This window comes from Nelumbo nucifera, chromosome 3, assembly GCF_055504915.1.
Source record: "Nelumbo nucifera cultivar China Antique chromosome 3, China Antique-T2T, whole genome shotgun sequence".
Lineage (NCBI taxonomy): Eukaryota > Viridiplantae > Streptophyta > Magnoliopsida > Proteales > Nelumbonaceae > Nelumbo > Nelumbo nucifera.
The window spans coordinates 30,014,500-30,029,898 of record NC_142651.1 but is presented as its reverse complement, the minus strand read 5'-3'; the positions used below and the strand labels follow the sequence as shown (position 1 = coordinate 30,029,898).

The window sequence follows — 15,399 nt, the reverse complement described above, 5'->3', positions numbered from 1 at the left end:
ACAGAGATGTGGAGCTACCAAACATTGAGCATCCGACACCGTCAGACTCCCAGGAGGTAAAGTCCAAACCCTGTTGCACCTATCGATACCCTTGTTCCTACTGTGGATGACCTTGACATTCCTATTGCTCAAAGAAAGGGAGTCAGGTCAAGCACTACCAAACACTCTATTACCCAGTATGCCTCCTATGATCACATTTCCCCCTCATACCGAACCTTCCTATCTGCAGTTGATTGCATATGATCACATTTCCCCCTCATACCGAACCTTCCTATCTGCAGTTGATTGCATCCCTGTACCCAGAAATGTTGCAGAAGCCTTAAAATACCCTGAATGGACAGATGCTATGAAGGAGGAGATTAATGCCCTCCATAAAAATCAAACTTGGGAATTTGTGGATCTTCTAAGGGGGAAAGACCCAATGGGGTGTAAGTGGGTGTTTACAGTTGAACACAAGGCGGACGGGATAGTTGAAAGGTACAAAGCAAGATTAGTATCCAAGGGGTACAATCAAGTGTACGGGGTTGACTATGATGAGACATTTGCTCCAGTAGCTAAGATGAACTCGATTCGAGTTCTTCTATCATTAGCTGCTAACCTTGACTGGGAATTGCATCAATTGGACATTAAGAATGCCTTTTTAAATGGTGACCAAGAGGAGGAGGTGTACATGGTTCAACCCCAGGGATTCTATGCCAAGGGAAGTGAAAATAAGGTGTGCAAGCTGAGAAAGTCTCTTTATGGTTTAAAACAATCTCCCAGAGCTTGGTTCAGTAAGTTTCATATGGCAGTTCAGCAAGTAGGATTCAAGCAATGTCAGTCTGATCACACACTCTTTGTGAAGAGATGTCAGGAACAAGTTGTTGTTTTGATAATGTATGTGGATGATATCATCATTACAGGAAATTAGAGTTCAGAAATACAATAGTTGAAACAATTCCTTGCATCTAAATTTCAAGTGAAAGATCTAGGCCCTCTAAAGTATTTTCTTGGAATTGAAGTTGCCTGCTCAAAAAGGGGGATCTTCATTTCTCAAAGGAAGTACACCCTTGATCTGTTACAAGACACAGGCAAGTTAGGCGCAAGGCCAACAAATACTCCTATGGATGTTGATCATAAATTGGGTAACTATGATGGTGAACCTCTGAAAGATGTGAAACAGATCCAATGGTTAGTGGGGAAGTTGATTTATTTGTTCATGACCCATCCAAACATTGCCTATTCAACTGGGGTCCTAAGCCAATTCATGCACTCTCCTAATAAACCTTACATGGAGGCAGCAGAGAGAGTTCTTAGATACTTAAAAAAGTATATAGGAATAGGTCTACTATTCAGTAAACATTATCATCTAAAGGTGGAAGTCTTTACAGATGCTGATTGGGCAAGTGTTGTGGATGACAGAAAATCCACAAGTGGGTATTGCACATTTGTGGGAGGAAACCTAGTGACCTGGAAAAGCAAAAAACAAAGTGTGGTATCAAGGTAAGTGTTGAAGCGGAATATAGAGCTATGGCACATGGGGTGGCTGAAGTTATTTGGCTAAAAAACCTTCTAGGGGAACTTGAAGTTGTTGTTCATAATCCTATGTCTCTTTACTGTGACAACAAGGCAGCCATAAACATCGCTAGCAATCCTGTCCTACATGAGAGGACCAAGCACATTGAAGTGGACAAACACTTCATAAGGGAAAAATTGAAAAAAAGAGAAATTTGCATCCCTTATGTCAACTCCAAGGAATAACTTGTTGATGTCCTCACAAAAGGACTTCCATACTAGCGGCACAATGAGTTGTGTGACAAGTTGGGCATGATTGACATATACAGCCCAACTTGAGGGGGAGTGTTGTGAAGCTTATTTATTTGTTACTCTGCAGTTATTGTTAGTATGCTATTAGCCTAAGATGTTGTCAGCTAGTTTCTTTTCTTTCTTTTTTATTTGTTTGTTATTAGGAAGTGCCACCAGGGCATACTTGTAACTTCTTATCCTTTTATATTAAGTGAATATAAATAACAAGTTGGGTGCCGCCAGCTATAGTTTTTGACCCCCAATCGGATCTCTCTCTCCAGAAGAGAATACACAGCAGAAACCAGATTGGCCACCCTAATTATCATGCCCCCTTTTTACTATTACAGATTACAACATTGCCCAAAATAGAGTAGATCTGTCCACTCCCTGTTTTGCGAGAACATATGCCAGTCCATTTGTTGTTCATTTTACCCATCCAAAGCTAGTGTTACAACTTTTTGCAAGGTAGTCAATTTCCCTTAAGGATAATTTATATTTCCAAGGAGCTGAAATAAATTGTTTTGCCCAAGAAATAACCAATACGGAAACTCCTTCCACTTCAAGCTCTCTAACACCCATCTGTGTTGCCAGTTTTAGTCCTTGTAAGAGAGCCATTGTCTCAGCCTTAACCAAGTCGCCAAATCCAATTGGCCCAAAGAATAAGGCCACAACTGCACTTTGATGGTTTCTGAAAACTCCCCCTATACCCGCCCTCCCCAGATTACCAAAGGAGCTCCCATCAAAATTTAATTTCAGTTTGTTTGGCCCCTATACCCCCCCAACCCAACAGGCCGGCCTGGCCCAATCTAAGTCGGGCTTGGACAAGATTTCAGGCATGCGGGCTCGGGCCCGACTTCTTTCGGGTCAGGCTCAGGCTTTCTCAAAAAAGCCTGGCCTGAGTCTGACTTAATAATGTATTATATTAATAAAAATATATTTTATATAATAAAAAAGCACATATATAATATATTTTTCTTCTCTTTTTTCAAGTAATAATAAGACTTTTCATTACTTTTTTAGGTTTTGAGGTCTTTTAGTATAAATAAAACAGATTTTAATTGAATTAAAAAGGAAAAAATCTTTTTTTCCAAATTTCTAACCGGACTCAGGTTCGGGCCGGGCTTGGGCTCGGGCTCAAGACCTAGGCCTGATGGTCAGGCCGGGCTCAGGCTCGGGCCTAAACTTATTCTATTAATGTAGAGGCAAAGTCCAGCTCGAACCCGGCCCGGCCCGGCCCGTGAACAGGTATAGTGTATATTTGTTTGTACCACTTCAGGCCATTTTCATAATAAGTCATTTGTGGAAACATCTTTGAACAGCTCCAATGTTTTAGCCCAATGTGCAGATCTGATCCTTATGTATCCAATCACTTCCTCCATTGACCTACTCTTTTCTTGGAAGATTCTTTGGTGTCTCTCCTCTCAAATGGTCCATACCAAGGCCGCTCTTGTGATTTTCCATAGACATCCTCCCCTTTTCTTCTGTTGCCTTAAGAAACTGGAGTTTAATAGGCTAGCCACATCCTGAGGGGGTACCCATCTGCAACCAAAAAGAGAGCAGCAGTAGTCCCAAATACAAGTTACAAACAAACAGGAAAGTAGTAAATGAGGAAGGGTCTCACCACTAGCCTTGCAAAGGAGACACGCATGAGGAGAGAGGCAATTATTTGGCCTTCTTTTCTGAAGCACATCACAGGTGTTTAACTTCTTGAGGAAACTTTCCCAACATAGAGCCTATACCTTAGGGGGTATGGGTTTGTACCAAATTTCTCTCACCGGGAGATTTACCAAGGGTTCTGAACTACTAAGGAGGTAAAAGAAAGAAGCACAGGAGAAGTCACCATCAAGGGAGGGGTACCAAACTCTACCACCCAAGAGATTTTGATCCGAGAGAGAGAGAGTAAGAGGATAAGGAATTCACACTCATTGTCCCTCAACCCCCTTCTGAACCCGAAGTCCCAATTTAAACTGCGTGATGAAGGCCTGCTGATCCTAGAGACTGGTTCGTTCTTGAGGTTTGTTAGAGAGTATGGTACTGGGAATTGTTGTTTGAGTGGTAGATCACCAAGCCAAAAGTCTTCCCAAAATACGACTTTGTTCCCACATCCCAAATCATAACGGATAGAATTTAAAAAGGTAGGTAGTACCTCAGAGATTGCCTTCCAAGGGGAAATTGCAGAAGTGTGAAGCGCCAGTTTTGCATCCCATCCATTCTCCACAATACCATGAAAGCTTTTAATGATCTTATGCCACAATTTGTCTTCCTCTAAGGGAAATCTCCATAACCACTTTCCTAAGAGAGCTGTATTCCTCTAAATTAGGTTTCCAATTTCCGAGCCTCCTTGCTCCTTTAGTTTACACACCTGTTCCCACTTCACCAAATGATCTTTCTTTTCATCTCATGGCTCCCACAAATAATCCCTCATCAACTTTTCTAATTGCTTTGCGATTTTCACTAGGATTCTAAAGGTGGAAAGGTAAAAGGTGGGCAGATTAGCTAAGATGGATTTGATCAACGTAACTCTACCCTTACTGTTTACATATTGTCTTAAAGTACCCTTAAGTTTTCTGACAATTGTCTAAAATACCCCTTGCCATTAACTTTCCATCACACTCCATTCACATGTGACATCACGTGACTGACATTTTTTAAAAATTCCTAAAATACCCTCTGCCTATGTCTCAAAGGATATTTCCTTGTTCTAAAAAATGCACGCATTCCTTTCTTCCTGCATGCCCCATAATACTGCATGCATAACAGAGCAATGGAGTCTTTTACTGTAGTATTGTACTCAAAACGAATGTTAAAAGAAAAAAAGAATGTTTCAATGACTCAGTATTCATGTCTCTACAACTGCAAGCGAACCGACTATAGAGTCTTGATAGTCGCTTTCCCCTCTCTCTCTCTGGAGCGGTGGAATCTTTTGCCATCGTGTTACTTCCTTCATGTCCACGACTCCACGTTGTTGCTATGTTGCTCATTAACAGTAACATTACACTTTTCCTTTTATGTCCTACGAAAAACAGACACTTCATATGTACAAAAGCACCTCCCACCCTACTTCTCTATCCGACCCAAACATTCTTTAGAGCACTCTTTTGCTTTCGGTCACTTACAATGGCAAAAGAAGTAAAAACAGAAGTTACAGAGATGAGGCTTTATATGTGTACATATTAGACGCTAAGGATTTTCCTGTGAAGGATTCCCTAGAGGGCTTCTATGTCAAGCTTTGGGTTGGCAAGTATAAGTCCCGGACTAGAGTCGTGAATAAAGCCCTAAACCCTGTCCGGAACAAGGAGTTCATATTCAGTGTCCATGACCTGGATGAAGAGATTACCATCTCCCTCTTCCACCCTAACGATTACCATGGATTCTTCAATGCCTCCGGCAATTTAATCGGTCGTGTTCGGATTCTGCTTTGGTCCATCCTTGCCGAGGAGAACACCTCAACACCCTGCCTCCAACTTGGTTTTCTCTCAAAAAATTAAAGTCTGCTAAAGTCGTAGATAAGGATTGTGGTAAGTTTTGTTAGTATTCTCGTTACTGATGGAATTTACATGTTTGTGATGCTCCCTGCAACCCATCCTGTATACAAGCATTACGAATAATATTTTTCTTGAATGGGCAATTTCCCAGCTAAAAGATTAAACTGTTCCATTGAATCTCTATTGTGTCTTTAGCTCAAGTCTGAACAGATTTCTTGGTGCATTTAATGCATGAAAATCTATGCATACATGCACATGTGTAAGAGGTTTTCTAGATTTATAGTGGGAAGATGTTACCTCGTCAAAACATGATGTGAATAAGCATTAACTTCCATGGTTTTCATGTTATAGTTATCCTCTCTTCAGAGGAGAATGGCTTCTTGAATTAGTTTTTCGCATGTCCTCCTTGGCTAACGCTGGTTGGTTTTCATGTTAAAGATTTCAGCTGTGCACCTCACATTTGTGAAGCTTGGAACCTTCGCTAAGCTCACCCACCCCAAACCGATAACCGTGCGTCAACTTCTCTCACATGGTGGTTTTGCTTCTGGACGGCCTTACCAACCTTCTCCTCCACATAGCTCTTGACAGTATCTGTTAACTGCAATACCAGTAATTAAAACAACTTTCATCCCAAAATAACAAAAAAAAAAATAGTGTGGATGGAAAACCTCAATATTTTTGCTTTAAAGGATCAATTTGACAGAGGAGAGAGGACCGTCCTAGGACATGCAAATGACAAGGGACCTATTCTTTTGTGGAGCCACCACATTTGATTTGATCGTGGAAGAGAGGGAAAGACAGAGGATTTTAAGAAAATGGAATGGTGAGAAGACAATGTGGCAAACGACCGAGACTTTCTGGTACTGATGAAGGTTCTACAAGTGGTGGCGAGACATTGATTCAAAACTAAAGAAGAAGAAGAAGAAGATTGATAGAGGAAAGTAGTTGTCAGAAAACTTGAGGAATGGTGGAGGGCAAATTCAACATTTCGTTTTATTTTGAAATTTTGAGGAATAGTGGGGGCAAATTCGACATTTTGTTTTTTCCGTTAGTGCTTAACGACGATATCAATTGAGAAAATTTAGGGGTACTTTAAGACAATATATAAGCATAAGGATAGAGTTAGCCAATTTCCTAAACCATATGGGGTACTTTAAGAAATTTGCCCTAGAAGAAAAAGTCGGGTCGCTATTGAATCGAACTGGCCAAAAAGTTGTTTGGCCCAACCCCAATTGACCCAACACTTATCTTTTAAACTAGACCCACTTGGATCGCCATTTAAAACTTTCTTTTCTTTTCAATCTAGGGGCTTGGAAATTTTCAAATTCACACTACAAGCCCCTGACCTTTCACCTCCAAAATCCCCTTTCGCTACATCTTTCCTAGGATAGTATGATTCTTTAAATTATCTGCTTTGCGAGCCTCTCTTGCCACCTCCTAGTCTTTCAAGCAAAACAATGGGTCTTCACCTACTATTATGATCCTGAGTTTTGAAGACTTCTTCAAGATAGAATAAATTGAGGAGAGTTGGAATCGATCTCACATCCTCAGCCTGAACTAAAATTCTTGCAAACTGAATATTTTCCCACTTTCTATTTCTAAAATCAAACTTTTTAAAACTTCCAACAGCATTTCCATTGGCCCTAAAACCTTTGTGCTCCAAGCAAGCAGCGGTATCCCATAGACATTAATCCAAGCAAATCTCATTTTCTCTGCATCCATTACAAGGAAAGTGGACCATCGGCTGAAAAAACTTCGGGATCTCTTTTTCTCCCCTTCCATTTCCTTGCTAGGGCTTCTTCCATATCTTCTTTCCACCTAAAACTGAACAGAAATAGTGGCACCCCCAATCTTCAAACATAGGAAAAGCTCAGGTTTCCCCACTCTTGGCTCGTCCAAATCTCCACATCTCTGATACAAGGGTCCATGTGAACAAATCTACCTACTAAACATCTATTTAGGAACTCCAATCTCTCTTCAACCTTGCCTCCTTCCCTAATAGACACACCTTTCGTAGTAAACATTGTAGACATCTTCCGCATTTCACGATAATATTTTACCCCTTTGTAGGTGGAGGAAGTCATGAACAAGAAGAATATCTACAATTATAAATTGAAAACTGAACACAGGAATTATTTTTTCACTCCAATTCTTGTCTCTTCTACATATTTTTTCTGTTTATTCTTCTATTGAAGACATATTACAGGTCAGATAGGTCAAATATTGATGTTATCAAAGAAAAAAAAAACATATGACATCACAAAGTTATCCTATTTGCCATGCATTCCTCCATTACATTGGAATGACTTAAGCACAGAAAATAATAGAAACTTCAACATAAAGGACTGTACATGCAAGATTGTTCATTCACATTTGATTGTGAAGATATAAATTTCATGAAGTATATGATGAAATGACTTACAATCTGATTGATGAATTCTGGAGAACATCCTTTAAAGAGAGAAACATGTTCAATGAATGGTTTATATATTCTTTGTGAAATCTGCAAATAGGAAAAATTAAGAAACAATGAAAGCATACGAAAAATAAACATAAACTAAAACAAAAGGTAAAGCAAAAGAAAATATCAGAACAGATATATCATAGGTATAAGAATCAGCCCAGAAAAGGGGCTAGAAGAGCTTGGGGTAGACCAAAAAGGACATTGGTACAAGTAGTAAGAAATGATTTAAGAACTAACAACTTAACAGTGGATATGGCTTTAAATAGAACGGATTGACGAAACAGGGTTCAATGTAGCCGACCCCATATAGTTGGGATAACGCATGGAAGATGATGATGATTTTTCAGCCCAGCCAAGAATGCTTTTTATTCAGGAAATGATGAGAGCAAATAAGTGAAGACAAATGCAACATTATTTATGAAATAGACAGATGCAGCATGACCTAGTTACATAATCTAGGATATGCATGTAAATGGAGGATGTGCCAGGAACCCCTTTTGACCATGCCACCATGGTAGTCTTTTATTTATCTAGCTATATCTAATTACCTTTGTACAAAAAGCAACAGAAAGCAAGTGGTTGGTTCATGATTTCTCAAGGACAATTGTGTCCATCCGAACCGTTTTTGCCTACAGGTCACGGGTCACCAGTCCAGCCGTCAGGTCAAACGGGTCAGACTGTGCCATGTCAGCACTCTACATGTTAAGTGTATATATATATATATATATATATATATTGTGTGTGTGTAAACACATTTTATTAATAAACAATGTATAATTATGTTCTACATGTAACATATGTATTATTTTATATTCAATTTATGTTTGTAATTCAGTTTCTAATTCTTATTTGTAAAAAATATTAGAAAATGTAACTTGAGGACAAAAGGGTTTTTTTTTACCTCCAAAGGTTTGCATACATATTTAGTGTGCAGCCTATGACCTGGTCATTGGGTACGGGCCAACGATCCAACCACCCAATTCGGACAGTTTCTGACCAATTTTTGGGTTTTACTAGAACTGGACCTGGAATCATGATCGGATGACGGTTCGAATGGTTCAACTAGTTGGGTCAAGGGTGGGTTGAAAACATTGAATTAACCCAACCGAATTAACCAAATAAGCCAATTCAGTTCAGTTTGAGAAAACTTTTCAGTTGAACCAATCCAAAAACCAAATTAACCAAAGCAAATACATATATTTACATTTTAATTATAATATTAATATTAATTTTAACATTAATATATATTAATATTAATAAATAATATGTATTTTAATTATAAATATTGATATATTTTAATAATAAATATTAGTAGAATTTTATAAATATAACATACATTTATATTTTAATTAACTGAATTAACCGATTTAAAACCAAACCAAACCAAAAATGGCCTAAGCAAAATGTCCATTAGGTAATTTCGGATCCACTTCCGAACCAAACCGACTGAATGAACAAACCTACCTTGGGGTAGGTTTGCTTCAGTGTAAAATAGACAGTAAATTTTTCAAGCAGAAATATATAAGCTTTAACTTTGCCCACTTTTGAAAACTTTATTTTCCTTGCTATTTACTTCAAAATAAACTAGAATGTGCAAAGTGAAATGTTCACTCTAAAAGAGATGGAAATAATAACTCAAGTATTTAAGTCTGAAATTTATTACATCAATTTTATGGAGAACTGTAAACAACCTTAAGAAATAATACACTAAGTATCACCTTATTTATTAATGTAATAAGTGATTCTCCTCATAAACTTAACCTGCAATTTTGCCCTTAAAAGTAAATATCAAATTCAATGATCTCATTTATAGCATGTTTCTCATCTCTATTCTCTTGAAATACAAAGATCTACCCCTCTCTATTCTGTTTATAGTGGATAACTACAATTCAGTGCTTAAATCTTCAAAAATAGCAAAAAAAAATTAAGAGGCTCTCCACATGGGTGTTCTAAATAGTACTTGTTAGCTTATAAAATCTACATCACAGAAATACACATACACATGAATATCTATGAGAGGGGAGAGGAGAGGGAGAAAGTGATGGATCCAAGGGTGGAAAACTGTAAAATTATATTGTATATTTATTTTCCTAGCAAAAAAATATTGTATATTTATTCATGTCTTCCACTGTTCAGTAGTTTGATGTCCATGGATTGATGGAATTTTATATGCCAAAAAAAGATGTACAAGGACCAATGCATCAATGAACTAAGTTATATGAATTGCTGGTACAGACTTCTGTGAACTAGATTAAATAATTCTCATAGGTTCCATAGTACAATGCTGTTGAGCTACAACAATTATTTTCACCCTAAAACTAACAAAAACAGTCCCCCAAGAGGATCATATATTCACCTTACCAAGATGCATATGAACCATTTTCTAGCTAGTGAAGTTAAGGACAAGAACTAGGTCAGTTATGTTACTTATTTAACTGTATTTATATGAGCTATTATGTAATTTTCTACCTTGGAACGAATTGATACAGGAATATCTTTAAGAACAGCAGCATCAGTATAACTGCTCTCATATTGTAACCTCAAGTGGCCTTTGATCTGGTTCCGGATGTCCTTTCCAAGTCTGTTTCTATTCATATATTTCATCAGATCTGCCATTTTGTCCCTAAACCTTTCAGTCTTTGATCCCTTTACAATTAGAGCTGTCATGTTACCAATAAGATATGCACTGAGGACCATGTCAAATGAGACAAAGATCATGATGAATATCATTTCTCTGACATTGACTGCATGTATATCTCCATAACCTGTATCATAAATAGCTAAATCATTCATATAATTTTGCCATATTTTGAACTTTACAGCATAAGTAATCCATGATGCAAAGAGATGTAATCCCTCTCTTGAGTAATTTAAGTGATCTTTCCTTCTTAGTGTCTTGTGTGCTTACACTGTACCTGCATTGCCTTCAGTGTGCCTAAGTGTGCCTAAGTGTGCTTTGTGAATCAAGTGCTTACTTGTTCCTAAGAGCCAGAAGCAGAAGGGTGTTCTACAGTGAAATCATTGTAGTATAAGAAAGGTCGACATGGACTGCTAGCACAAGCTCGACATGGATACACTAGGAAGCATCAAGAGAGGGAAAGATAAAATTTGGTCTCATGGAGAAAGAGATGAGCAATGGAGAAATCATTGTCAGAATGATCATTAAGTTATGGAGTATAAGAAAGTTTCTTCTTACTTTTGTGAAAGAAAAGATCAGCAATAATGAAATCAAATGAAAAATACTATCAATAAATTAGAGATTATCTCAGGCACTCATTCATTATAGAGAGAAAGAGGGGAAGCAATGTAGAGTGTAGGCCCTCACAAGTTGGATTAAGACATTTTATTCTACAGACTTTGGGATAAAATGTAAGAACTACTAATTATACCATCATCATATCTATGCAAATGGTCTTTGCTTAGGTTCTACAATTCTCACTTAATCTTGGTTTGCTCTAAAAATCCTATTAGAATGATATCTATCCAATGGTTTTCTTCCATTTTGTTATTCTTATTTATCCAAATTAGACACCAAGACCAGAAGAGAGAAAGGAAAAAAAAACATGAATTCAAAATGCTCACTGCTATTTTTTCTAAAATATTAGAAATAACAAACTTACCAACAGTTGCCATGGTTATGATGGCAAAATAAAGTGATGTCCAGTATCGTGTTGAAAGATCAAGTTCTCTGAAACTTGAGTAGCTAAAGTCACCCATCTTTAAACTCCCTATCCATGTATACCCCTCATGAGATTCAGGCAGGGTGGTAGCAAGATAGTAAAAGATACAGGCAGCAGTATGAGTGCAATAGAGCTCAACAAAAATAAGTTTCACAATTCGGGTAAGCAAGTAATTAACCCGTATGTCCTTCTCCATCTTCCGGAAAAAATCTATTACTTTTTGTGCTCGACTCAACCTAATCCATAGAAGATACCTGATGATTTCTTTCCGTCCACAGGCCTGGTTACACCATATTGTCTCAGAATAATAACAGAAAGTATCTTTCTAAACATATACCCTAGAGAATGTTTAACTTCTTTGAGAACTTGTGAAAAATACAAGTTTCATAAAGTGGAATAAGCACATAGAATAATCATTCCACTTCAGTTTTTATTGACATTTGAACGCATAAGTTCATCAGAGGAGATAACCCTTTGTTTGGGTTTTACTAAAAAAGTTAGAGATGAGATATTTGAATCTTCTTTTTTATTTATGGACCTATAGTTAATCCATATTAGATGATGAAATTAAGCTCCTATATGTTAATAGAATCCTTAAATGAAATGTTTCATTCCACATGGTCTCGAAATGCCCCAATAAGTATATAAAATGCATGCAAGTGTAGAACCCTTTCTTTAAGGAAAGGAACAATGTATACATGAATATATATAAGTGTTAAAAAGCTGCACAGATGCACCACCAGCACTTTCAGATCTTATGGATTCTTTCTGTAATCAGTTGAATGAATAATAGATGTTAAGAGAAATCTACATAGTCTCAAAATGCCTCGAGAAGAAAATAAAATACATATATCTGAATCTTAAAATGTAGAACCCTTTCTTTACAGGAAAGAAGAGCAACGTGTACAGGAATACAAGTTTTCACAAGAAGCTGCACAGATGCACCACCATCCCTTAGAGATCATATGGATTCTTTCTGTGATTGTTTAAATGAATAGTAGATATTGAGCATCATCTTTACCCATCAGCTCACTATCATGGCTAACATAAATGCCAGTGATTCTACATGCTTCGAGATGTAGCTATCCTGTTCTTTTGGTCAACAGTCTAGGAAGATCCATCCAACCCCATTTACCCGTTAAAAATAGGCAAAAGGGTATAATTCATTTAATGAGTACTCCGTATTAAGCAACACAAAAACATTAGAATACAGGAATGCACCAGAAATCCATTAATTGCAGAATAATTAACAAACATGAGAAACAGATATTACCATTAAAAGAACAGAAAACCCAGAAAAAGAATGTAAGGGAAAATGAATATTACATGGTAAATGACATCCCAAGGTAGACAAGCCAGAAAATCGATCACAAATTGTGACCTCAAGTACCTGTTATAAGAGGAGATAACATCAGCAAACGCAGCTGAGCATGAAGTTCAGCTTATGGTTGTTATTACTTTAATGGAAGAAAAAGATGTAATATTGTCTAAATTGTTCCAAGAAGGTAAGAGGAAACAGACCGAATAGCAATGGTAGTGCGCTTGTAGACCATCTGGTAGGTCTGATCATCTCTGTAAGCAACGAAGAACCGGAGGACGATGTCGACAAGGAAAGCTAACTGTCCCGTAATGTCGAGGAAAAATAGGTTTCTGGGCAATCCATTATTGAAGAATCCGAACTCGAAAGGGGTGAAGAATGACGAATAGATGGCCCATATCAATATGAAATGCACCCAGAGTTCGTATAACCTGCATTTTCTTCTTTATCAGTAACTAATAATGCCGTATTAACTGAACCGGGAGAAAAAAAAAAAAAAAAAAAAAGGGAGAATCACTGATCAGCCCAGTTCAGAATTGGAGATGAATCCCGACCGTGGATTGACGTAAAATCCACGGGCAGAATGTGGTTTTTAGAGTAAAAGACTTAAATCTACCCAAAGTTGTGAATAATTACTTATACCTCTCCTAAGAGGAGTGGTGGATTTAGGCCCGTTTGAAATACTTTTAATAAGTATTTCTTTCTTTTAAGACATGGGAGATGGGACCACACATTAAGTGGTTTTTAAGTACTTATGTTCGGTAAAAAAGTGGGGAAAAGTTTTTTTTTAAAGAAGTACTTTTTTGAAAAAGTAACTTCAAGTTGACTTTTTTTAAATACTTCTCCAAAATATTAGGACGAACCAGTCCTTGACAAATTTGTATAATGACTGAAATACCCCCGTGAGGTTATACCTCCCCCTTCTCTACTCATTTGATCTTCAAACCCTAGCAGCAGCAATGCACCAGTTGTAGGTCCACCGGCGACAAGGAACCGTGGCCGGTGGACCTGTCGTTTGGCCTCTTTCCTCTATGCTTTGAAGTCAGATATTTGAAGCATAGCTCGTGGCTCAATCTCAAATCTCTAAATCAGAGCTTGTAGCTCGATCTCAGATCTCTGAAACAAAGCTCGATCTAGTCGTCGCCGCCATTCAGGTGTCGAAGAACTAAAAGAGAGACCTTCAGCTGCCGCTAGTTCTCTTTTGGAGAGGAGGATGAATAGTGTCTTGTTCGTGGTTTAGTGGTTATAGAAGAACAAAAACAAAAGAAGAGAAGAAGAAAAGGAGAGAGAGAGAGAGAGAGACTAAGGAGAGGTTGTCGATGCTCTCTATTGCTCGAAGGGAGAATAGGGGAGTTGCAGCGGCGACAACCTTCCCCTTGTTCATCGTATTATTATTATTATTTATAATTATTATTATGATTACTTATTATTATTATTATTATTATTATTATTATTATTGAAAAGTATTGTATATATGTATGAGAGAAGTGAGGACTAAAATTGTCATTTGAATAAATATAATCACTTATAGGGAAAGTAGTTTATCAAACATTCCCACCCCAATAAGTACTTAAAAACATAATAAGTGATTTGAAAAGTGAGTTACCAAACAGCCTAAAGGGTTGTTACAACAATTACTTTTAAAAATTAAAAAGTACACTTCTTTTAACAAGTACTTAATCATCAAACCCGGCCTTAAACCTCCCCGCTAAAACAATACTCTATTTTATTTGACATAATTAATACAATGACTACTTTACTCTTTGAGTTAACCACTTGTGAAAACTAAACGTACGTCAAGTGTTTGCTTCAGACTGAAGACTTCATTCAAAGCTCAGACCTCCCATATCTAAAAAAACAAAACAATAGCATTGTAAACCCAGCTTTGGTTGTTCAGGAAACTTCACTTCAACTACCATAGGGACGTTAGGTAACTCCAACCACAAGAGCTCGTTGTTTGCTTTTCACCCCTCTCTTCATCCTCCTTCCAGATTCTTCAAAGGGTGATAACAAAAATCCATCAAGATGGTGAAGTTTACAGTGCAGGAGCTTCACACGATTATGGACCTGAAAGGCTGAAACACAACATCCCCAATGTGTCTGTGATTGCTCATGTTGATCATGGGAAGTCTCCACTCACCAATTCACTTGTGGTTGTAGCTAGTATCATTGCTCAGGAAGTTGCAGGAGATGTTTGGATGACAAATACACGCAAAGAAGCAGAGTGTATCATTACTATTAAAGCTATTGGTATTTCTCTGTATTATTCGATGACTGATGAATCTCTGAAGAACTACAAGGGTGAAAAGACAAGGGAATGAGTACCTTATAAACCTCATTGATTCCCCTAGGCATGTTGGTTTTTCATCTGAGGTCACTACTGTTCTCCGTATTATTGATGGTGCGCTGGTGGTGGTTGATTGTGTGAGTGTGCATGTGTCCAGACCGAAACTGTCCTCCAACATGCCCTTGGTGAGAGGATTAGACCTGTCTTGACTGTAAACAAGATGGACAGGTGCTTCTTTGATGTGGAAGAGACTTATCAGACTTCTCAAAAGAGTGATTGAGAATGCCAAGTTGATTATGGCTACATATGAAGATCCTCTCCTTGTCGATGTTTAGGTTTACCAAGAGAAAGGAACAATTGCATTTTCTGCTGCTCTGCTC

General features: G+C 37.7%; 1 protein-coding gene across 3 annotated transcripts in view; it reads right to left on the bottom strand.

Annotated features, from left to right (window-relative positions):
* The window catches only part of LOC104612424 (potassium channel SKOR-like), a 62,343-nt gene that overhangs the window by 44,969 nt on the left and 1,975 nt on the right, over positions 1-15,399 (bottom strand). For all 3 annotated transcript variants that reach the window (XM_088901028.1, XM_010279869.3, XM_088901027.1), the window contains 5 exons: positions 12,936-13,163; positions 12,741-12,804; positions 11,355-11,694; positions 10,204-10,499; positions 7,693-7,773 (listed from right to left, as the gene is read on the bottom strand). In XM_088901028.1, the coding sequence (XP_088757154.1) occupies positions 7,693-7,773; positions 10,204-10,499; positions 11,355-11,694; positions 12,741-12,804; positions 12,936-13,163 (1,009 nt within the window). The remainder of the gene's footprint in view (positions 1-7,692; positions 7,774-10,203; positions 10,500-11,354; positions 11,695-12,740; positions 12,805-12,935; positions 13,164-15,399) is intronic.